Here is a 23,109-nt window from a genome sequence, read left to right as displayed (position 1 = left end):
TTCGGCCCCCGCTTTCCCCCGAGAATACCTCCAGGGTTAGGGATTCCCAATGGAGGTGAAAACTTTGGTGCGATATGTGGGATCATTCAGGCCCGGCTGAGATCTGCTGGAAAAGACAACCTACCTCGACAGCTGCGGTTTGCCTACGGCTGGAGAATTCGCACGAGCTTTTTACGGACCATGCTTAGGGTGAAGAAAGGAAGGGCAACGTACCTTCCGAAGCTGGGGTACAAGCCTCCGCTGCCTGACGACGATCCGTTATGGAGCGGAGGTGACACCCGGAGCTCCCTGAGCCTCTACGACCATCTCGACTGTCCGAGCAGTCTGTGGCAGGATGACCACAAGCGGTTTGTGGCGTATAAGGGCCAGTGGTCGTTTTTGGATGGAGGGCGGACTCGCAAGGCTGGCAACGATGTGCGGTATGGACGAGAGACGGTGAACCGGCTGAAAAGTGCCGCTATGAACCAGGAGGGGCTTTCTGCGGGCCAGCAGCGGCGCAAAATGGTGAATCTCATGGCGCTGGGCGTGCGTTTGGCTGCCCGCAAGGCCATGCCCATCAAGTATGTGGACTGTGCTCCCCAGACGGAAGACTCGCTCAATGCAGATCACGCGCTGCTGGGCCAGGCGTTTGGAGCCATCGAAAGCGCATTGCACGTGGACATGAACGGCGACATGCTTGGGGCGCCTCCCCAGGACTGCAAGTATCTCATGACGCGGCGGATCTGGCGGATTCTGGGCAAGACTACCCTGGCCCCAGCACTCATGGGCTACATCGTGAGCTCGCTCAGAAACACAAAGGCGCACCCGCAACTGGTGATTGATCTCTACAGCATTTTCGCCCAGACCCAGTACGTCTACGACCTGCCGATTGGCAACGCATGGGGCTACCAGCTGAACCTGGACCGATTTTTCCGCTACGCCTCGCACCACGTGTGTCCGTCGCCCAAGCCCTCGGACCAGGAGCTGGCGCACCTGTGCTCGCTCTTTTCCAAATACAACCACGAGACGGGTCTGCCTCCAAACGTGCCGTTTTCGAGCCGGATCGAAAACCAACTGCCTCCAAACTGGCTCCATGTGTTTCTGCAGATCCTCAGAGACAGACAGTACCCCTGCGACGGCCGAACCTTCTCCAAACTCGCTCTACAAGTGTCAAAGGTGTCGCCCTCGGCACGCCAGGACCTCGTCGACTACCATCTGCAGCAATCGCAACGCTGGTGGTACCAGGACGAAAGCATCTTCTCGCTCATGTATCTAATGTGCAACCGAGGCGATGCCGAGGCGTCCATCGAGGTCATGAACTCGTCCAAGTTTGCCGACCGGTTGCTGGATGAGAAAACGCGCATGGGCGCCTTCCGCATGCTGCTCTACCGCGCAGTCAAGTTTGAAGGCATGCGAGACGGAGTGTCCGTGTTCCAAACAATGAAGGAAAAGGGCTGTGCTCCGGACCTGCAATGCTACGGGCTGTTGATCCACGGCTACAAGGAGCGTGGCTACTACGAGGAGGCCATCACCCACACCATGGACGTGGCGGCCCAAAGCTACATCCCCACCGAGATTGCCACAGACTACTTTGAGGCGGTGGCCAAGAGCAAGGACCTCAAGGAGACGCTGGCGGTCTACTGTCAGCTGTACACGCCGCATTCGCTCATGGAGCTGGGCATCTTTGCCTTTGTTCTGCGGGGCAGCGCCCACAACTCCATTCCGCTGGACGTTGCGCTGGGCGAGCTGCCGCAACTGGAGCCCCGAAAGGCCGGGTTCCGCGTCTACAAGTCCGACGTGGCCTCGTTGCATATCCTTTACCGCGCAATACTGGACCAGGCCGACCAGGTGGAGCTGGTGCGCGATCTGTACGAAAAGTACCGAGACCATGTAGCGGTTCAGCTGAGTAAGGGAGACCGGATGCCGGCGCGGTGGAAGTGGCTGCTCAGCGACATGGGGTTTGCGCTCATGTCTTCCTTCGTCTCGTCGGTTCTGCGCTGCACCGGCGACATTTCGCAATGTCTGTGGCTTGTCAGAGACTTTGTCGACGTGGCCAAGGTGAACATGTTTGCCCCCGAGGTGTTCAACACGCTGGTGACGGCGTCGTGTTACAGCGGGCGGTTCGATCTGGCCGAAGAGGCACTCCGACTGGCCATGACCATCAACACGCCCACCAACAAGGTGGTTTTCATCCCTCTGGACGCCCACATTCGCGCCGGACGGCTGGAAAAGGCCCGCGTCTTCTGGAACATTGCCGTCGACAACAACGACGTCTACTCGTACCTGGAGCACGTGGCGCTACTGCTGCCGATAGCCGACGAGCATGGCTGGAATGTGCCCCAAAAGCTGCGCGTCGCCGTGGACAAGTTCCTCGACGCCCAGGAGGCCAAAAAGGAGGCCAAGGCCGCCGGATACGCCAAAGACGACACAGCAGAGCTCGAGCTGCTACAGACGGAATCCAACGACGAAATCGCATCCCACGTCGGACTGGACCGGGACCCGGAGACGGAGACGGAGACGGACAACCAACCGATCCGCTCGGCCAGATAGCACCGACATTTTTCTGTATATATGCATGTGATAGGAAGGAGGAAAAAGGAATAGTATGACGACAATACATTATGATTATTACCAAGATGTGTACTTCTCGGGTTAGGCCCGTGTGGTGTGTACCCGTATGGTCGTGCAAGACCATTCATATAATACATTAATACTGTTACAAAGGGCTTTTGAAGGATCAGTCATGGGCAATCCAACCCAGTCTCCATCTATCCAACCCAGTCTCCACCCACCTCACAGATTCTTGGTGCCGACAATGGGATCAATCTCGTACACCAAGGCAACATCTGTACTGGTGGTTCCACTCCAGCCTCGGTCTCCACTGGAGGTGACCATGTATCGACAACTAGGATCGACCTTGATGGACGACAGAATACCGCCCTGATGTCCCGGCACAATCCAGAACGGCACAGCCTGCTGCTTGGAGCTCTGCACGTCGTACAGCCGAACATTGTCGTGAGAGCCGCACAACACGTGTCGGTTATTGGGCATGGCAGCCACGGTGCTCACGGCACCTGACACGGACGGGAACTTGAACACCTTAGATGGCTCGTGCACATTGCCTCGCAGCGAAAACTCCTCCACCGTGCTGTTTCGTCGACCAACGTAGATGCGGTCTCCGTCGGTCGACCAGCATGCACTCATACACCACGGCGGGGTGCCTTGAGGCACCGCAATTCGTGTGATTCGCTGCTGCTGCCGTCTATCCCAAATGTCTACTGTTCCATCAATGGCCGACGTGAGAAATATGGACTCCGAGGTAGTGTTGCGGGTCGGCTCTTCGCTGCCATCACCATCACCTGGCTTGACACTTTCGCTGGCCTCCTTATCTGCTGCCACGTCCACCTCCTCCTTTTTCACCTCGGACTCGCCCTCCTCCTCCTCGTCCGACCCGAACAACGACCCCATGCTTTTGTCGTCGTCTTCCTCCTCGTCTCCCTCGAGAATCTCTTTGCCCCGGGCCGTTCTGTCACTATCCAGCCCCTCTAGACCCAGATTTCGAGACACTATTGCGCCTCCGACTGGCTGATACTGCACGGTGCTGACCTGGCCAGAAATGCCGTCAAACGTCCGAACCACATTGCCCGTGTCCAAATCCCACTCGTTGACGGTCTTGTCCCACGATCCAGACAAGAGTCTGTTCTCCCACTGGTTGAGAACCAGCACCGATACCGTAGACGTATGTTTCTCGAGGTACGCCTGGATCTGGCCCTCGTTGTGTCGTACGCTCATCAGCGTGATTCCTCCACTCTGCAAACCCGAAAGCAGCCACAGACACCGCGAATGCGCCGCCAGCGAGTACACGCACGACAGCTTGGGCTCGTAGAGCCCATCCTTAGGCTTGATGTCTGTTTCATAAACGGGCTGTTCGTTTTCCCAGTACGACGTCAGAACGCCAGCCTTGGTCACACAGTCCACAAACGGATGCCGTTGGGCTACCGTCAGGGGCAGCTTGCCGTTGACGGACGCAAAAAAATCGTACTTGCGCACAAAGCCGTCCTGGCCACCGGTAAACATCCACTTTAGCTCCCACGACAGATCTATCGCATGCACGGGACAGCTGTGGATCGCCGCCACGTATGGCACAATGTCGTAGCCCTCGCACGAGTCTGTGTTGGTACAGAGCGGAATGTTTCTGCGGCCGGTGTACTTGAGCACATGTTCGGGAATGTCGCTGGAGCCACTGTCATCAAAGACAATGTGCGATCCGTTCGACGTCGACGCCGCCATGTGGCCGTTTGACTTGGACCTCGTCACCACCTCCTCGTCCTCCTCTTCCTCGACCTCTTCGTCTTCTGCCTCCTCGTCTCCATCGCCCATCACCACATCCTCCGTGTCGTCCATCTCCATGTTGTTTTCCAGCGCGTCTTCAAACAAATCGTCCTCGTTCTCATGCTGCTGGTCGTCCTCCTCCTCGTCCTCCTCCTCCAGCTGGTTCAGCGCCTTGTCGTCGAGAAAGTCGTCTTTGGACATTTGCGTGTCGTGCAAACTGGCAGTGTCCTGGAAGTATCGTACTTAGCTCCGCATGTTGCAACCGCCAAAGTTAAACGGGAGTGCACAGCGGGACAGAGGGGGACACGAGGGGGCATTTATATTCACAATGGGGCCACAGAGAGTGACACAAACACAAAGGTGAGAGTATTGTCATTTCTTCAGTAATTTCATCAGTCTTACGAAAAAGGAACTACTTTTAAAACGAGCATGAGAACGGCAGTATGTATCGAAACCCACTTAACTAAGATCTAATATTAGTCAACTAAACTAGAGAACCATTAGTTAAAAGAGAAGGAAAGGTGAGTGTAAAAATTAATATAAAAAATATATATAAAAAATAAAAAAAGAATAAAAAAGAACTGAGTAAGTACGAGTAGAAGAACAAGTACAAAATGTCAGTACTCGTACAAATAATTCAGTACTTGAGATCTATTCTATCCATCTATGAAAATTATCGGGTTCGAAAACCACCTGGTTTCATATTCCTGACAGCTGGGTATACAACTCAGTTACCAAGTATTGTAAGTACTGTAGGTAGTACACACTCCATTCAACCCACATTCTCCTCCAGTTCAAGCACTTTGGTTCTTCTGCCGTGCACTGATGACTTAAAGACCCTCTTTTCGTCGTTTAGATGCAACTTTTCGACGTTTTCGACTTTCTCCTAGTCCAGTCTTGACTGTAGACGCTCCTCGCTCCTCGCTCCTCGTTCCTAATCAAACAAAAACAACCGTTCAGACACCTCTTTCACCACCAGATCCATGCCTGCGTCCAAATTGTACCCCGTGTACGCACTGCAGCCCATTATGGTGGTGTTGTGGCCCTCGGGGATCTGGTCGAGGTCCAGATGGCCGCTGATGCGTTCAACGGTCTTGTCCCGCTGATCTGGGTCCACCAGATCCAGCTTGTTGATCCAGATGAGCACTCCGGCTCCAACCAGTCGGTCCTCGTTGAGAATCGCTTGCAGCTCTTTGCGGCAATCGTGGAGTCGGTCGGTGGCACTGGCGTCTACCACCCAGATCATGAAGTCCGTCTTCTCAAAGTAGTTTCTCCAGAAAGGTCGCAGAGTCTTTTGGCCGCCAATGTCCCAGATGTTGAGCTTGTACTGGCCCCTTGTCACCGTGCGGATGTTGAAGCCCAGCGTCGGAGACACCTCGTTCACGTCCTCGTTGAGAATCTTCTTGACTATCGTCGTCTTGCCCGAGTTGTCCAGACCACTGTGTTAGTACTGTTCCCTCTCACACCCAGACACGTCGCTTCCTCTCACTCACAGCATGAGCACACGGATCTCCTTATCCTTGAGCTTTTGTTTCTTGATGATCGTGAGTAGCCCCATTTGTCATGTCGCCAGGAAGAGGAGTTGTGGTGGAGCACATGACAACTGCACAGGAGAGGTTGGTGACAAGTGAAGAGATCAAATTGGGCGATTGAGTCGAAGGACTATGGTTGGAGTGTTAGATGCGCCAAAGGAGGGTGGTAAAGCGATGAGTAGAAAGAAGAAGAAAAAAGAGGGGGAAAAAAAAAACAGGGGAAACACACCCCTTGCCGCGACGCACTTGCCGCACTCCCACTCTCTCTAAGTAGAACATCAACATAACAAGTCAAAGTAACACATAACAGCACATGAACGCCATCTAAACCACCCGTTCCTGGTACCAAAATGATCCTCTGTATCTGAGGAATCCATTTCTTTTATTCTTTAGTCGCCTGTGAGAATAATGGGCAAGTTACAGTCGAATCTATATTACGCTTACAAAGTACTGGATGAACCGCAGAGTGTGTGAACATGTATCACAATATCTCTTCTGTCTACCAAATTCGCCAATCTCCTTTCCCCAATCGACAAAACCTCAATATCAGCCAACCTCAATATCCAACTCACCCCGCTATATAATGTATCATATTAAGGTTTATGCATACTGCACCAAGCATGCATACGCGGTCTCAATATATACCTCATCTCATATATAATTACGGCATATCGACCCAGCTATGACGGGATGGATATATTTGCACCAGGCGTTGCGGCTGCTTACGCCGTATCCGCAGGCCGTTCTCAACAACAAACGGTCGTCGGTGGCTGGCTTTTCGCTCGACTACGGACTCTGGGCGTTCGTGGGGGCGGTGTGTCATTTCGTCTTCACCCTCACATACATCAACAGCGATCTGGTCCATCGGCAGTTTGTGCAGAGATACCCGTTAGCGTTTGATATGCCCAGCGCGTCCGGGGTGATTGCCCTAATTGACTTGAACGAGTCATTGGTGTGGGGCGTGTGTGCTGTGCAGGCGTGGTATTCATACAGACACACCCAGACCAATGCGCAGTCGTGGTCTCTGGAATGCAAGGTGATTATGGGTCTTTTTTTCGGCGTGCTTGTGTTCCTGCTGATGGCGGTCAAGTCCCATCCCTTTGCAAAGGTGCCCTCGCCTCCTGGAGTCGGCTATCTGGGTATCAAGTTCATTGACGTGGTGGACTGGCTTGGAATCATCGGAGACTTCAGCGTCTACGCCCGTTACGTGCCGCAGGTGTCGTGCAACTGGACGGTGCAGAGCTGTGTGGGCTCGTCGTTTTTGCTCATTGTGCTGGATCTGGCGGGCGCGTTTTTCGGGATTCTCGACGTTCTGGGCGCCAAAAAGGCCAAGCCCACCAAGGAGAGAAACCGAAACAAAGTCGTGCGGGCCGTGCGTCCCTCGGGTCTCTTTTGGGCATGCTGGTTCCGCTTTTTCTGGGATCTCGTTCTGCTCTACCAGCAGGTGAAATACAAGGGATGTCGTCCTCTGGTCAAGAGGAAGTACGTGAAGCCCGTGGACGTGGAAGTGATGGGAGAAGAAGACGACAGCGATGAGGGCCATCGACTGTTGCGTTCGGGCGAGGTGGAACTGAGAGACATGGCGTGACCGTGAGGATAGAAAATCGTGATACACTGCATTTACATATTTAATGATTATGACATGAGAGGGTAGAGAGAGTGGACACTGCAAATCTCAAAGAGCACTGTAGTCGTTGTATTCGGACCCACGCCAGACACACTTGTCAACTAAACATTCAAGTAAAGTATCAGCTTGAAATCACATAACTGTGTCGAATGGGCGAGTTTGTAACAGAAATATCATGTCAATAGTATATATCGGAGACTGTGTGACACTGCTCTACAGTTTTATACGCTTTTTTCTCTACGAAAGCAACTGGAGCACCAGACAGAAACCCATCACAACTTCTTCTTTCAACTAAAAGTCAACTAAAAAAGACCATGCTATATGTCTCGGTTGCGGGCTTCCAGACACCATGAGAGAGATACAAGTGTCAAGAGCGAAGAATCTGAGACAGCTGTTTCGGTTGTGTCTTCTCACGTGATCTTACATTGCTTACTAATCCAGTACCAATAATAACCACTCTGTTGGCTGTGTATACTAAATCATGTCAATATATCCGAGTATATATAGAGAGGAGGTGTCTACTGAAACAAGTAATGATAGTAGAGATATTCAAAAGACAGAATTAATACATACGTAGACCCCAGGATAACCAAAAACCGTGCTCTTCATCAACATATTAACAATTCTAAAAGTGCATACAAGAATGAACACAACCTGGAATCGAACCCACGGGACCCGACACCACTCTCCAGACTACTGCATGGGTTGAAGAAAGGATGGGGATTGAAGAATGAGGTGATTATTGGTGTTGTTCGACCGACTTATGTGTAAACGAGGACAAGATTCCTTCCTACAACCACTTATATCGCTCCTAACTCCGATTCGGCTCCGACAGTATACTCTTGTCTCACGGTTGTTGCAGTTTCTCCCGTTTAGGTTGACTCTCTGTTAACCCGTACCCTGAAAAATCTATCTCCAGTTGACGCATCACCATACGAGCCCTCACTGACCGTATAACAGCACACACAACCATGCTGTGGAAGAAGATGTTTGGCAAAAGCGTGGCGCCGGCCTCCCGGCTGGTTGCCCTGCGGCCGTTCCACTCTACCGCCGCGCGATCCAACGACTGGTTCGGCAGCATGACAGAAAACAAGGAGTCCATCAAGCAGGATCTGGACAAGGCGACGGCAAACAAGAGATCCAAGGAGGTCGAGCAGAACGCCGACGAGACCAAGGGCAAGCTGCCATCGTTCAAAAACGACACCAAGCTGCAGGAGTACATTGCCGAGCAAAAGGGCGAGGCGGAGGTGGGTATTGCAAAGTACGGCACCGCCCTCAAGCAGCGGCTGTGGGACGCCTACCAGAGCCAGCACAAGGGCTACGACAAGACCAAAAAGGTGTCTGTCGACGGCCGGGAGTACCAGATGGTGCTGTCGCCCAACGAGATCAAGGCGTTCGAGCCCTCTGTCTACTGCAAGTCGTACCGAATCGACGGCACCTGGAAGAAGGCCCAGCTGCTGCTGCGAATGCTGCGTAAGATGAACGTGCGTGAGGCCATCACTCAGTGCCAGTTTTCTGCCAAGCGAATGGGCCGACCCGTTGCTGAGCTGCTCCAGCGAGGAGTCAGCGCCGCCAAGGACATGAACATTGACCCCGAGACTCTGTACATTGACGAGATCTGGGTCGGCTCGGACCCCCGAAAGTTCCGGTTCGTGGACCCGAAGGGCCGAGGACGAGCCGGCATGAAACACGCCGAGTACATCCACATCCGGGCTATTCTGCGAACCCCCGTGACCCAGCAGCGAGAGGCCCGTGACAAGGAGTACAAGCGCCTGGCCAAGAAGCCCGTGTTCCAGCACGAGACCCGAAAGGTGGGAGATGGGTACCTCAAGTCTGACTACCGATGGTAATGTATATAGCTAGGGCGAGTGACGAGCATAGCGCGTTGCTCGAACGAAATGAACAAAATGAGTAACCGATGAGCGAATAGCGTGCGAAACGAGTTGTTAGTTCTTAACGAGTAAGCCACCGAAGAATGAGTAACAGAAGTAGCAGCAACGGGGTAGCAGCTGGAACATATCAGGTGACGAGATCGCTTCCATGAAACAGGTGAAGATGATCTAAGAGCTCAGAGGAACGAGTACTGTATGTACCAGTTGATATGTAAATGACGAAGGGCTGTGCTTAGACAGTAGAATACACTAATCATCTGTCGAACATAATCTCGGAGAAGAGGTGTTGGTCATACGTCTGCACTTGCACCTACTTGTCAGGACATTTATATGAATGGAACAGTGTGATCTGGAGTTCTGACTATTAACATCTAGAAGTACGAGTATATATGTACTGTTCCAAGATACACCTTCCGAACGACTCCAACTTGTCGGGTGGTCGTTGGTACTCCATCATGAAGTGTTGCGGCAGGTTGGGCTACAGTCCAATTGTACCGACCATCTTCCTCCAAGTGCCGTCCCTCGGTCTGTGCAACTTATAAGTCTAATGAATTCATGCTATTTACTCGTCATCGAAGCCAGTGAGCTGCTCTCGAGCACGCTGGGGGACTCGGTTAGTATAGTAAAAATGGGGTGCAGTGGAGGCTGACGGTATGAGCCGATGACCGCAGGGCCTGCGACTCAGACCGTAGAAGCTCAGTAGTCTGGTCAGTTGATCTAGTCGACTGCAGTCTGATTCGGTTGATTGAGGTAGTCATGGTGGCTTGGGATCAGCTCGTCCAGTTACCAGACAGACCAATCACAGAACAATCACAGAAAATCACAGACAATCACAGACAATCCACAGACAATCCACAGACAATCACAAGACAAATCACAGACAATCACAAACATCACAGACCAATCACAGACTATCACAGACCATCAGACAGACTGGCAGTTTTGTCAACCACCGACGTCCATTGCAACGCAACAACTCTTAATAATACTCACGAGGATATGATTGGGGAAGGGGGCTGTGATCGGGGTAAAGGTACTTTCTTCGTAGAGGAGTCAGTGTGAGCGCGGCGACAGGGCCGGCGATTCCAATGGCGAAGGCGAAGAAGAGATGGGGTCGGTTATGAGCAGACCATCGAAGGTACTGGGTTGTGTTAGTGGGGCTCAGACGGAGTCAGTCTCTACATAGTCTGCAGACATCTCGGTGACGTGGCACAAACGAAAGACCCGAGAGTGAATCAGCTGTTCATTCCATTCATATGGTCGTTCCATTCATACGGTCATTCGTTCCACCCACCACGTCTCTTTGGTGTTGGGGTCACCTTGTGTCGATTGACATAGCCATTTCTGGGTGTGTTTACGGCCAGGCCGCGGCGTTTTGTGCTCTCGAAACCCGCTGCGCGATACTCACTCGAAAGGGGCCGTTCCAGAAGCCGGGGTTAGCGTTGATCATTGTCGAGTGTCCGTTTGTGTCTCGTTTCCCTGATATTGGATTTTGGGCGACAAATGCACAGTGGTGGTTTTGGCTTTTAGTTACCCTCGTCGTGATTGGCCCGTGGGCTGGATCTGCTTAGTAAGCTGGGAGGAAAAATTCAGGTGAATTTACGGGAATTGAATGGTTAAATAGGAGGAATAAATGGGGAAATACGAAGCGAATTAATGAGCAGGGAGACAGAGAAAAGTCCTCAATAAAAATAAAAAACAAGAAAAATAGTAAAATAAGATAAAACAAATAAAAATATAAATATAAACAAATAAATAAAATAAACACCTACCAAACTCCCTACCGCCTCAACATCACATGACGTCCAAGTCACATGTCCACATGTGGGGTAAGTTTCAAGATGAGCACAACTTGTAGCCCGAAAAGTAGACGATTTGTACAAGTAGATATATCCCGAAAACATCTAATCATTCTCTAACTGATTAGTAAACATAGACACCAACAACTACCCTACAGGCACCCACCGTACACAACGAGTTCCCTCTTCTCATATATCGTACATTGTATATACAATCACACTGTAATTACGAGTCTAAGATGCAACAGTCAGTTCAGTGTGGTCCTCGTCCCCTTGTGCGCCACAAAAGAGTCTGAAGCTGGTCCAACTTCCCCTCCCCGGCCCGATTGACTCTCACGTGACCTCTTTTTCTGCTTTATGCTCCTCTTTTCCAACACTTGCACGTGTCGGTCCTGTCTTAGTTGCACTGTGTGGTCTCTCTCTGTGCCTGTTTGACTCTGGCTGATAAGCTAAGCTGCATAGTGTCCACGGTCGCATCTCTCAAGCCGGTCTAAGAACTTTGTCAACTGCACCAACACATTCGAAAACAGTACAAGAAGGACTGGACGACAGCAACGGACTTCTCTCAGCAACTCTTCTCGGCGCGCCTATGGAATACATCAAGATTTCCAAGGTCTCTGACGTGGCGCTTTTCCGCAGAGGCAAGTCCTCCCGGGGGACTTTGCACCTCACCACCCACCACATGATCTTCCAGCTAGAAGGCTCCAATCCGCACGAGCAGGCCGATCGGGTGGCCGGCGGGGTCTCGACGGCGTCCGATGACGTGGCAGCTCTGGACCTGAACAAGGCCGGCGAAAACGGACACAGACAAGACACAAATGGCGACACAGATGGCGACACAAATGGCGATACAAATGGCGACACAAAAGGCAACACTAGCAACAACAACAGAAACGATAGTAATGGGAATGGCGGACACAAAGCCGACAGCGGGAGAGGTGGAAACAGCGACAAAAATGATAGCAAGAATGATAGCAAGAATGACAGCAAGAATGACAGCAAGACAGTCAGCAACATTCCAGTTACACCCTCGGAAATCTGGATCTCGTATCCAATCATCTCGTCTGTGGAAAAAAAGAACGGCGTGATCCGAATCCGCTGCAGAGACTTCACCTACCTGGCTCTGCACTTCCATAACGAGCCTGAGGCCAAGGACGTGTTCGACAGCATCCAGAAGCTGTGCTGCCTGCCATCGGTCGAGCGGCTCTATGCATTCTACTACAAGCCCGGCAAGTCCGAGCGACGCTTCAACGGCTGGGCGGCCTTCAACCCCCAACAGGAGTTTGGCCGCCAGGGCGCCTTTGCCAAAAACAAGTGGCGAATGACCTCGCTCAACGAAAACTACGCCCTGTGCGCCACCTACCCGCAGCAGCTCTCGGTACCCGCCTCGGTGTCCGACAATGTGCTCAACTACGCTGCTCGGTTCAGGTCAAAAAACAGACTTCCAGTCTTGTCCTTCCACAACAGCTTCAACGGATGCACCATTGCACGGTGCTCGCAGCCGCTTGTGGGTCTCAAGAAGAACCGATCGCCTCAGGATGAGAAGGTGGTGGCGGAGATTTTCGGAACCACCGTCAATTCCGAGTACGAGACGCCGCGAGACAATCTCATCGTGGACGCCCGGCCCGTGGCCAACGCCGTGGCCCAGCAAGCGCTCGGAGCAGGGTCCGAGAACACAGACAACTACGCCCGCGGCTCATGCACAAAGCACTACCTAGGTATTGACAACATTCACGTGATGCGCGATTCGCTTAACAAGGTCACCGATGTGCTCAAGGACGGTGACTACAGCGAACTGGACTACGCTTCGAAAAAGGACGCACTTCAAAAGTCTGGATGGCTCAAGTACACAACCATTATTCTAGAGGGCGCTGTGCTCATGGCCAAGGCTCTGCACCTCGAGTTCAAGCATGTGCTGCTGCACTGTTCCGATGGCTGGGATCGAACTGCCCAGCTGTCGTGCCTGGCCCAGATAATGGTCGATCCCTACTTCCGTACGCTCAACGGCTTCATGGTGCTGGTAGAGAAGGAGTGGTTGGCGTTTGGACACCAGTTCAACGAGCGGTCGGGCCATTTGAACGGTCCACGGTCGTTTGTGGATCTTACAACAACCCAAAAGCCCGCGTCGCAGTCAAACGCCTTCTCAGACTTTATGTCTGCGGCTCGGGCGGCGACCCAGGCAGCCACGCATGCCGCCACGTCTTCCAACCACCTCAAGAATACCTCTCCGGTGTTCCACCAATTTTTGGACTGTGTCTACCAGCTGGTGAGACAGTTCCCCGACCGGTTTGAATACTCTGAGCGGTTCCTGCGTCGGTTGTACTACCATTTGCACTCTGGTCAGTACGGTACATTTCTGTACGACAACGAGAAGGAGCGAGTGCAGAATCGAGTGTTTGAACGCACCACGTCAGTTTGGAACTACTTTTTGGCCCGCCGATCGCAGTTCATCAACCCGAATTACGATGGAGAGGCTGAGATGAAACTGTCTGCTACATTGGACGCATTGATTCTGCCAGACGTGGAAAACGTGACCTGGTGGTTCCAGCTGTTCGGAATTGAGGAGACAGATGTGGTTATTGAGGCTAGCGAGACGGCCGCCACCCCCGTGCTAACTGCCAAAGCTGCCACGGAAGGTGTGCCTGCGATGGAAACGCACGCGACAGAGGGTGAGGCTGTGGTTACGAAAGCGAAGGCTGAAGTGCCAGCTCCCGCAGTAGATGCTGTGGGGAGAACCGTGGGGGGTAAATCTGCGGCTGAGGGTTCAGTGAGTCACGTGGAGAGTCATGCAGCTGGCGAGGGAAGCTCCGAGGGAAGTGGTGCGGCTGGTTCGGATGCGAGTCCCACCACAACCACGGGGTCTTCTCCGTCCGAGGAGGAGCCTGTGGAGCAGGGAAATCCGCTGGGAGACGTGACGCCGCGTACCAAGATTCTGGAGAAGAAGCGGGTCCATATCCAACCGCTGTCTAACACGTCGGTGGAGTACGCCTCGTTTGAGTAGTCTATGGTTTTTACGGTAGACATTGATTGCCATGATGTAATGATGTAACGATAACGATTATGATGTATGATCGGGGTGGGTGGATGTTAGTTTGGTGGGGTTGATATTGATACGAGATAGGCGTGTGATAGCTACTTGTACTTGAGATAGAACAAGTTGGGTGATTGGTCGATATGAGTTGATCAGGCTGTTGATAGGTTATCGGCATCTTGCGATGGGGTTGGCGATCGGCATCTCACGATAGAGTCTCTTATCCGCTATCGGTGCTAAAAGTGCATACCATGACTGAGTTGGAGACGGTCTGATAATGCACAAATAGCCGTGGGTAGCCGGTGTGGGATGTTTATGGGGTGATGGCGTGTCTCATATCGCTCGGTTGGAATGGCCTTATGATCATGAAGAGGATCGGAATGAGCAATGAGACATGGAGTGGTGGGATGGGGTTGTCAAAGGGTTCGATTCCGGCAGAAAAATCACCGTCGAAATCCGAGCTCGAGTAAGAGATAGTAGATCTGGATGAGCAGAGGAATGATAGGGTAGGAGATGATAGGGTAGGAGATGATATGGTAGGGAGATGATAGGGTAGGGAGATGATAGGGTAGGGAGAGGTGTAAGGCAGATCAGAGATACCAGGCGGATCAGAGTGATCAGACGGATCAGACAATACCAAAAGCCTGGTGTCAGATGATTATTGATACTGTTGATACTGTTGATACTGTTGATACTGTTGATATGGGTACTTGTATTACTCTACAGATGGGCTCTGAAGTGACTGATATTGAACTTCCTCTTCCAGAAAATGAAGTGGTGATCGGTTCTAGATCACGTGTTTACCAGTAACGTGTTTCCCTGGTCACGTGTCTGTTTGTCAGTGTCTCTACAGATGACGTTTAGATCATATCAGCTCAATCTCCCTATCATATCCTATCTTTCCTATCACAGCTCACGCCCTATCTTTGATCCACTTTCTGATCCTATCTCTCGCCGGCCTCCTTTCAGCCAATCAAGCCGTGTATCTAATCTCCACAAGCTGCGTGTTTTCCCCGTGTCTATCACCGGGGTCACAGTGGGCAATCTCCACCGTTAGGTTCGATGGGCGACGATCTTCCTGTGGGAGGTTGAGGGTCTAAAGCAGTGACCATTTTGGTAGATATGGAGGAAAATGCGGGGAAAAACGGGGAGGAGGGCCATTTAACAGCCGGTTTATTCATATTTTTCAAGTCCCCACCACCGCTACTGCCCACTACACGTTTCTATGGTCTATGACCACATCTGTCCTTATCGTTATCGACGCACGGCTCTGCACAGCCCTGCGATAAGAGCGGTTTTCAATTACTGTAGGTGTAATAACAAGAGAGCAGAGTGGAGGCGACATATATAAATATGTAACAGCAAGATGTATAGAATGTTACGTAGTGACAACAGCGACGGTAGCGACTGGTGATAGAGAGATGGCGGAAGGTGATAGGCTGGATAAGAGCAGGCATGGTGAGACACGATCGAGACAGTGTTGGAGAAGGCGATAACAATATCAGAAAGGAAGTGCCGGTCTGTACATCTGAGGAAGGGGAGAGTTGGTCTTGATTCGGTCCAGAAGTCACCTACTTGTAGTATTCACCAAGAGCGACATAGATGTAGTACAACACTCCAAGAGGATGATACCAGCGACAATGGGTGAAACTCTTAATCAAAAAAGTTGATTCTTCTGGTCTCCTTCTATCAAAGTGTTTCTGGAGCCACTTGGAGGCTCTTATGAGAGGCTGAGCTCAAGTCTTCCAACTTGTCTTATACCACAGTGACGGAGCACAAGTAGTTGGAACATGTTCAATTCAAGTACAATCAGTTGAAGCAGTCAGTCAGGACAAGCTGGGTTGTAGATAGCTCTCTTGTAGCAGTAGTGGTTGAAGTATCGACAACCGGGAGATGTGCTCCAACGATGAACTAGATCGCAGTATGAACACTTGCAGAACAACTACAGCCATACCAGCGTGAAAGACAATACAACGAGATCCGTACGACGGCGCTGTACTGGTACTACCTACTCTTGTATTCAACTACGGACACAGTCCTAATACACAACACGTTCACGTACATACCTCACTTTTACGCACAGAGCCCTGTACTATCCACTACCGGTAGGCCTACTTGGTCTTCTTGGACTCCTTGGACTCCTTCTTGTCCTTCTTTTCCTTCTTTTCCTCGTCGTCAAACTTCTTTTTGAGCTTGGCGTCCTCTCGCTCGGCCCACCACTGGCCCACCTGGAGCCCCAGCACGCCGAGAAGCACAAAGACAATCATGACCTGGGAGGCGGCAATGACGTTGATTCCCGTGTGTTCGTCCACGTCGCCCCAGTTGCCGTCCACGGCCGACGCCAGGCCCCGTCGGATGTTGGTCAGGTAGATGGTGACGCCAACCATGTACAGAAACAGCGAGCCGCCGTCAAACAGCTTGTTGGACTCGCTGGGCTTGTACAGCTTGATGAAGAAGCCAATCAGCCCCAGTCCGATCACCGTGTGGTGGATGTGGTACACAAACATGGGGCAGTCGTACCACGCCTTGTAGTGGTCCAGAGAGGCGGTGTATCGAGACTCCGGCGGAGCGGCCGTCCACAGAGTGAAGAAATCATAGGGCCAGTTGGAGTACAGAACGCCCAGAGAGAAGGACGTGGCGCACAGAATCAGCGCGGACGAAATGGAGGATGCAGATGTCGGCATGGTGGCGATAAATGTGTCTGGTCAGAGGTGCAAACACGTCTGTAGTGATGGTGTCAGCGTTTGTTAAACTTGACTGAACCTTATGACAGGAAGATTAGAGGGGGGGGGTAATGGGGGGGGGGGGTGAACTGGGACACCGGAATATGGGAAATGAGAATGGTGGGACAAAGGGCTATAAAAATCCAGACCTCAAATTACCTAAGCGGGTCATTTTTTCGGTCATTTTTTCGTGATTTTTTGCGATTTTTAGCCTCCATTCGGGGCCCCTTCAATATCACTCGTTTTCACAACTGTCTCAGGCCTGTCTCAGGTCCCTCCCAACTTATGGCAGGGCTGGACAACTCAACAACATTCTGGGGTTAGATCTGTGTCTGGGGGTTGGGGGAGGTTAATTTTTTTGCTAACGGCGCTTGTGGGGCTATACTTGATTACGTAACCGAGTTTTGGGCTTACTTTTGCCATCATCCCGGGGCCGTCTTGATGCGAGTTGATGCGAGTTGTCGCGAGTTGTTCCTATCTTCGGAGAGTTGCACACGGCCTCAAGGGGAGTTGCAAACGGCGTCATGTGGGTGTCATGGTGATGGTGGACGATAAAGGCAATAGAATGGTTATATTGGTGATTTGTGTCTAATTTAATCATTTCTAGCGTCCTCTAGCGTCCTCTAGCGTCCTCCAGCGTCTTCCAGCGCCCTACAAAGTCCCCCTTTCTTCCTCATTTTCAACAAAACTCCCAACTAATTCCCGTGAATTGTAATACACAGACGATGCAGTTGGCGGAGGCTATTTGGTAATGATCGAGTGAGAGAGTGCGAGTGAGAATGCGAGTACCTGTACTGGTAGCTCCGCTCCACCTGAGGGGTTTTTAATATTGTTTTTTTATGTGTTTTCGTTTTTATTTTTTTTTTTTTTTTTTTATTTTTATTTTTATTTTATTTTTATTATATTTATATTTTTGTAAGATCGCACAATTTAGACTAGGGTGACTTTCCTTACAATTTTACTTTACTTTACTTACCTTGTCTTAGATCTCGAATACCCATTTTACCATACAAACCTGACGGTTTTTATTTATTTATTTATTTTATTATTATTTTTGAGCACTTTCTGGATCAATACAGCCCAAAAACAACCAAAATTTCCCAATACAGCCAAACACAAGCTCACCATTACCGCACATCTCTAAATCGCACATTACATAAGCGTCCAAACCTCCCAATAAAGACTCAACACGTGACAGGGTTTAGCCCTAACTGGCAAAACAAGGTTCAGAATTTTCACGACTCACCTCCCAGCAGGCAAAATATCCCATTCTGCGCGAATCCATCCACACACACAACAGCAATGTCCTCCACTGTCACCATTTCCAAGAAGCGAAAGATCGTCGCCGACGGTGTTTTCTACGCCGAGCTCAACGAGTTCTTCACCCGAGAGCTCGCCGAGGAGGGATACTCCGGCGTCGAGGTCCGACTCACCCCCACCAAGACTGAGATTGTTGTCCGAGCCACCCACACCAACAAGGTCCTTGGTGAGAACGGCCGACGAATCCGAGAGCTCATGTCTCTGGTCCAGAAGCGATTCCGACTCCCCGAGGGATCCGTCACCATCTACGCTGAGCGAGTCCAGGAGCGAGGTCTGTCTGCCGTTGCCCAGTGCGAGTCCGTCAAGTACAAGCTGCTCAACGGTCTGGCCATCCGACGAGCCGCTTACGGTGTTGTCCGATACGTCATGGACGCCGGCGCCAAGGGTGTTGAGGTTGTTGTTTCCGGAAAGCTGCGAGCTGCCCGAGCCAAGTCCATGAAGTTTGCCGACGGTTTCATGATCCACTCCGGTCAGCCCGTCAACGACTTCATTGACACTGCCACCCGACACGTTCTGCTGCGACAGGGTGTGCTCGGTGTCAAGGTCAAGATCATGCGAGACCCCGCCACCTCCAAGAAGCCCGGTGTGCCCAAGTCTCTGCCCGATGCCGTCACCATCTTCGAGCCCAAGGAGGATGCTGTTGTTGCCGAGCCCATGGTCAAGTCTTACGTTGTCAAGACTGAGGTTGCTGCTCCCGCTGCTGCCGAGCCCGTTGAGGCTTAAGTCTGATTAGGCAAATAGTCAAAATAAAATTATTCGTTAATCCGCCATGATGGATTGTAGTGAGTCTGTACTATAGAAGTACAAGTACAGAATGCGAGACAGCGCGCCCACTGTCGCGATTGTCACGTCGGACCAACAGCGACGTCAGACATGTCTTAATTAGCCCGGTGCGTCCTTTGAGAACCACATGTTGAGCGGTAGAAGACAGCAGCGGTCTGGAAACGATACCTAGATGATGCCCTAGATGATGCCCTAGATGATGCCCTAGATGATACCGTCAAGCTGTGGAAACGACAAAGTCGGTTATAATGAGGTCTTTCCAGTGACCAATGACAAATTTCTGACCCGCTGATTCGTTCACTGTTGCTGTACGCAGGGTGGGCTGTTGTATGTATGTCATACTGTAGGCACTGTGCGATGTTTCAGATTTAGTTGACATTTAGTTGACAAGGAAAGTCCGCTGGGGGTCCATTTCTCGGGCTCCAGACATTCCACAGCGTTTTATAGTATGTCATTCAACGGAGAAGATGTCGTTCAATAACAAATATGTACTGATCTTCTACTCGCATAATACTATTATCCAGGAGCCATCGACATTTCAATATATTTTTCCAAGTGTTGTTTGTTGGATATTACTTAAGAGCCCGAACTGGGAAAATAATAGATGATAAATCCAACTGTAGACACACCAGGACAATTGACGGTGCAATTTGCTGCTGTAATCAACTCGTTTGGCACGTCTGAAGCCTGTCAACTTGCGATATATGGCACTTCACGAGGCCATCTCAGCCGTCCTACAATACAACTTGACGACCCACAGATCCGCTGTTTGAAGTACTCTTCTGATTCCTGCAATACCCAGATCCACTAAACTGACCATAAGGGATTCCAATAGTCTCTCAGATTTCCGATATTTCCATTTTGGCCGACTTTACATTGTTCTCATGCCCACAGATCTGTATAGTCTGCCGGATGATTCAGAATGGACAGGGGCGTATCCTTTCTGGGACAAGTGCAATCGTTCACTTGACGAGATTCAGAGATTCAGAGATTCAGAGATTCAGAGACTCCAACCACTCCAATCGCCCCAATTGAAAGCTCATCCCGAGGGTCTGAAAGCAGAATGTCGTAGTAAAAGAGTACAGTTGAAGAGTACAGTATGTAGAAGAGACAGTAGAAGAGACAGTAGAAGAGTACAATAGGAAGTACAACGCGGGTCCTGATCGTGACTACAGTCAGACCGGATCTCAATAGGTACTGTAGTTGGATAGGGAACGGCTGGAGTAGTTGGACTATGTTTGCAACGGAGACTGTCTGAATGGAGTGTTGGTTAGATAGAGTGGGAGGTGGAATGATATGACATCTACAGTATGTAGTAGCTACAGTACACGGTATCTGCCGTCTAGGATATCCTCTAGGCTTCGAATCTCACACAGCATCTAATCTAGTCCACGTTTACTCGACTGCGACAACAGGAATTGACAGAATCAGAATGACACTAGAGAGTAATATTGAAAGGATGAATAGATGGATGGTACTTTCTTACAGAGACTTTATGCTGAACCGCTCTTCCGATCTCGGTCAGCTTCATAAAAGAGATGAGAAACACAACAAGTGAAGCCAGGCTGTCCCAGTCAGTCATGGATCTCATGAACCTCACTCCTTACTGCTCTGAACCATCACCAATGCGCCAATCACCCCAGCTGACCACTTGGGGATCGTCATTACCATGTGGGCACTCCTGGAGGATCTACCACATACACCACCACCACGGACGTTAGCTCTAGCGAGCCTGTGAATCCCACAACCTCTGTACCCAGATGGAGCTCTCCCTATGACTACGCCCGGAACTACTCCCCTGACCACCACCGATTCAACGGAAACCCTTCCAAGACCACAGTTACCACAGATTACTGTCCTCCTACTGTGACTGTGAGGAAGAGTACACCACCATCTCCGTCATTCTCGCTACCCATGTACCTCCAACCCTTTGTTCGTCCACACTGTCACCATCTCTTCCAAGACCTCACTCTAATCGGCCCCGGAGACACCCTTCAGCCTCAGAAGTCGACTCCTATGCCCGACCCTGAGCTGCCTACACCACCCCTGACGTTCCTGAGCCCAACCCACTCTCCCGAGATTGACCTGAGGCCATAGACTCCAGATTACTGCGATAGGTCCATTGTGGCAACAGCAACGACATTGTCACTTCCACTTCTTGATTCGCTCTTGAACTGCTCCAACTGGCTCTTTCTGTCCATGTTTATTTATTTATTTTATATTTCATTATTTATTATTTATTAAATATTTATTTAAATCTTATTTAATTTATTTAACTACACTCAAATGTCCCACAGCGCCAGTGGTGATGTCCTGCCACCTAAATAGCATCTCACACAAACATAGCTTCTTACCCACAGAGTGTCACAGTGCACTCCACAAGCACCCATCTTCTTCGCTACAAGTGTCAGTTGCTTCACAGATACCAAAGCTGAACTGCCAGATTCGACGAACGATACCCGATCCAGACACGATCCAGATACGACCCAGACACGATATCAGATCTCATCATTGTCTTGACACAGACTCAGAGACACCTACGAGACGACACAGACACGAAGACGACAGATAGATACCACAGGTGGAGACCATAGGTGGAGAGCAAGGCAGATATCTCGACGACACAAACGGATACCTTTAGTAAATATCTCACTAATCGATACTACCAGACCTTATCTCCACATACCAACTACCGGCGACACCCAACTGCTCTGGCGGTTGACATGATCGGGTTCTGTGACCCTGCCCCAGAAGACTCGTACTCCACCGAGTCGTCGTCATCGTCCACCAGTTCCGAAACCTTTGCTGACTTTGTGCAGCACCTTCTCATCCCTCCGGATATCCGTCGAGACGACTCCAACCTATTCTCCAATCTCGAGTTTACAGAAGAAGAGCTCCACCGCATTCTCATGCTCAACATTGAGCGCGTGGAGAGCCAAGCTCTGGAGGCAACTCCGTATGCAACCAAGGGCATCCCCTGGAGCACATTCAAGCCCCGGCAGGAGAAAAACATGACCTTTGCTTCCAAGGTCGGCCGGTGGCTCAAGTCGCTGCCCATGCATCCTCGCATCCTCATGAGTCCTCAGGTCTACTTCCCCCAGAAGGTGAAGCGCAATCACTTCCAGCAGGAGCTGCACGAACAGCTGTTCGAGGTGTGTTCGGTCGAGGACTCGGATGACGATGGCAGCAGCCAATGCGACGACATCAAGGATATGGGCTACGAGCAGGAAAACCCAAAGTACGGCTACTGGAACGACATCAACATGAGTCCGTTCCCTGTATCCTGGATCCCCCCTTCAGCTCTGTCTTCTCCACACGTCCAGCTGTGCATCGACCAAATGGAGCCCATGGAAAATATTGGCATGTGCAAGATCATGCTATCGACTTCCGAGTTGCTCATGCTGCGCAATGAGTCTGCGCCTGGTGCATGTGTGGGGTCTTCCTACCCTCTGTATCCTCATGCTACAGATTTTGTCGAGGACGAGATGTACGATCTCAAGTCAAGAATATACACATACAATGTGCTGTATCACGCGCGTCTGGAGAGCATGATTGGGGAGCCAGTTCGTTCTCCAGCCACAGAGCCCCCATTGCGTTCGGACACGGAGTTTCATATTCGCAACATGAGTTTGGCGGACGTGGGTCTTGTCGCCTCGGCTCCCGCGTCTCTTGTTGTCTCCAACTACCTCCCCTACGTCTGCAGGGGTTTACCGAGGGAAAACGAGATATGGGGGAGGCGTAGTTCTTCGTCCGTGCATTCCAGAGATTTATCTGTGTCCACTTCTGAACTGAGTGACATCACAAACATTGCCGACATTGCCAGCATTGCCAACCGACCTACGTCGTCGAAACTGCCGTGTCCCATTGGCTTGGGCTCTCCATTTCGGTCCTCTCGGTCCAGACACCATTTCCGCCGCCCGTTTGCTGGCTACGCTTCTCGCCGGGCTCGAACAGGGTTTGGTGATGTAGACGGTCCTGGCCCCAAGAAGGTCAGGGTGGACGAGGATTTGGGACAGTGTGGGGAGGTGGAGCTTCTACGCGGCCCCGAGAGTGCTGGTTCGTCTACGTTCATGCTTCCCCATTGAGCTGAG

The 23,109-nt window shown here is 51.2% G+C and overlaps 12 protein-coding genes and 1 pseudogene across 12 annotated transcripts; 7 read left to right on the top strand and 6 right to left on the bottom strand.

Moving 5' to 3' along the window:
- Positions 1 to 180: 180 nt before the first annotated feature.
- Positions 181 to 2,529, top strand: YALI1_E28213g (uncharacterized protein; the record flags this gene model as incomplete). Its single annotated transcript, XM_504327.1, has 1 exon — positions 181 to 2,529. The coding sequence occupies one exon, from the start codon at positions 181 to 183 to the stop codon at positions 2,527 to 2,529; it is 2,349 nt and encodes a 782-aa protein (XP_504327.1).
- Positions 2,530 to 2,772: 243 nt separating this feature from the next.
- On the bottom strand, positions 2,773 to 4,512 carry YALI1_E28170g (uncharacterized protein; the record flags this gene model as incomplete). Its single annotated transcript, XM_504326.1, has 1 exon — positions 2,773 to 4,512. One exon carries the CDS (start codon positions 4,510 to 4,512, stop codon positions 2,773 to 2,775), a length of 1,740 nt encoding a protein of 579 aa, XP_504326.1.
- Positions 4,513 to 5,245: 733 nt separating this feature from the next.
- YALI1_E28156g (uncharacterized protein) lies at positions 5,246 to 5,869 on the bottom strand (the record flags this gene model as incomplete). Its single annotated transcript, XM_002143047.1, has 2 exons — positions 5,246 to 5,750; positions 5,805 to 5,869. The coding sequence occupies 2 exons, from the start codon at positions 5,867 to 5,869 to the stop codon at positions 5,246 to 5,248; spliced, it is 570 nt and encodes a 189-aa protein (XP_002143083.1).
- Positions 5,870 to 6,525: 656 nt separating this feature from the next.
- Positions 6,526 to 7,431, top strand: YALI1_E28150g (uncharacterized protein; the record flags this gene model as incomplete). Its single annotated transcript, XM_504325.3, has 1 exon — positions 6,526 to 7,431. The coding sequence occupies one exon, from the start codon at positions 6,526 to 6,528 to the stop codon at positions 7,429 to 7,431; it is 906 nt and encodes a 301-aa protein (XP_504325.1).
- A 1,010-nt stretch (positions 7,432 to 8,441) lies between these two features.
- Positions 8,442 to 9,320, top strand: YALI1_E28130g (mitochondrial 54S ribosomal protein uL22m; the record flags this gene model as incomplete). The annotated part of the gene is made up of 1 exon (XM_504324.3): positions 8,442 to 9,320. The coding sequence occupies one exon, from the start codon at positions 8,442 to 8,444 to the stop codon at positions 9,318 to 9,320; it is 879 nt and encodes a 292-aa protein (XP_504324.1).
- Positions 9,321 to 9,924: 604 nt separating this feature from the next.
- On the bottom strand, positions 9,925 to 10,812 carry YALI1_E28107g (uncharacterized protein; the record flags this gene model as incomplete). The annotated part of the gene is made up of 3 exons (XM_002143046.3): positions 9,925 to 9,971; positions 10,356 to 10,503; positions 10,771 to 10,812. The coding sequence occupies 3 exons, from the start codon at positions 10,810 to 10,812 to the stop codon at positions 9,925 to 9,927; spliced, it is 237 nt and encodes a 78-aa protein (XP_002143082.1).
- A 938-nt stretch (positions 10,813 to 11,750) lies between these two features.
- YALI1_E28097g (uncharacterized protein) lies at positions 11,751 to 14,162 on the top strand (the record flags this gene model as incomplete). The annotated part of the gene is made up of 1 exon (XM_504323.2): positions 11,751 to 14,162. One exon carries the CDS (start codon positions 11,751 to 11,753, stop codon positions 14,160 to 14,162), a length of 2,412 nt encoding a protein of 803 aa, XP_504323.2.
- Positions 14,163 to 14,172: 10 nt separating this feature from the next.
- Positions 14,173 to 14,445, bottom strand: YALI1_E28070g (uncharacterized protein; the record flags this gene model as incomplete). Its single annotated transcript, XM_068283110.1, has 2 exons — positions 14,173 to 14,370; positions 14,443 to 14,445. The coding sequence occupies 2 exons, from the start codon at positions 14,443 to 14,445 to the stop codon at positions 14,173 to 14,175; spliced, it is 201 nt and encodes a 66-aa protein (XP_068139211.1).
- Positions 14,446 to 15,763: 1,318 nt separating this feature from the next.
- On the bottom strand, positions 15,764 to 16,256 carry YALI1_E28052g (uncharacterized protein; the record flags this gene model as incomplete). The annotated part of the gene is made up of 2 exons (XM_068283109.1): positions 15,764 to 15,927; positions 16,205 to 16,256. The coding sequence occupies 2 exons, from the start codon at positions 16,254 to 16,256 to the stop codon at positions 15,764 to 15,766; spliced, it is 216 nt and encodes a 71-aa protein (XP_068139210.1).
- A 47-nt stretch (positions 16,257 to 16,303) lies between these two features.
- Positions 16,304 to 16,876, bottom strand: YALI1_E28046g (uncharacterized protein; the record flags this gene model as incomplete). The annotated part of the gene is made up of 1 exon (XM_504322.3): positions 16,304 to 16,876. The coding sequence occupies one exon, from the start codon at positions 16,874 to 16,876 to the stop codon at positions 16,304 to 16,306; it is 573 nt and encodes a 190-aa protein (XP_504322.1).
- A 1,341-nt stretch (positions 16,877 to 18,217) lies between these two features.
- YALI1_E28033g (40S ribosomal protein uS3) lies at positions 18,218 to 18,958 on the top strand (the record flags this gene model as incomplete). The annotated part of the gene is made up of 1 exon (XM_504321.3): positions 18,218 to 18,958. One exon carries the CDS (start codon positions 18,218 to 18,220, stop codon positions 18,956 to 18,958), a length of 741 nt encoding a protein of 246 aa, XP_504321.1.
- A 1,974-nt stretch (positions 18,959 to 20,932) lies between these two features.
- On the top strand, positions 20,933 to 21,115 carry YALI1_E28006g (Compare to YALI0E23672g, Misc non-coding, weakly similar to CA2830|CaRBT1 Candida albicans CaRBT1 repressed by TUP1 protein 1; annotated as a pseudogene).
- A 626-nt stretch (positions 21,116 to 21,741) lies between these two features.
- YALI1_E27997g (uncharacterized protein) lies at positions 21,742 to 23,103 on the top strand (the record flags this gene model as incomplete). Its single annotated transcript, XM_504319.1, has 1 exon — positions 21,742 to 23,103. One exon carries the CDS (start codon positions 21,742 to 21,744, stop codon positions 23,101 to 23,103), a length of 1,362 nt encoding a protein of 453 aa, XP_504319.1.
- Positions 23,104 to 23,109: the final 6 nt, after the last annotated feature.

The sequence above is a fragment of the Yarrowia lipolytica genome, chromosome 1E (assembly GCF_001761485.1).
Source record: "Yarrowia lipolytica chromosome 1E, complete sequence".
Classification (NCBI taxonomy): Eukaryota; Fungi; Ascomycota; class Dipodascomycetes; order Dipodascales; genus Yarrowia; species Yarrowia lipolytica.
Note: the sequence above shows the minus strand (reverse complement) of the source record. Positions and strands in the feature narration are given on the sequence as shown.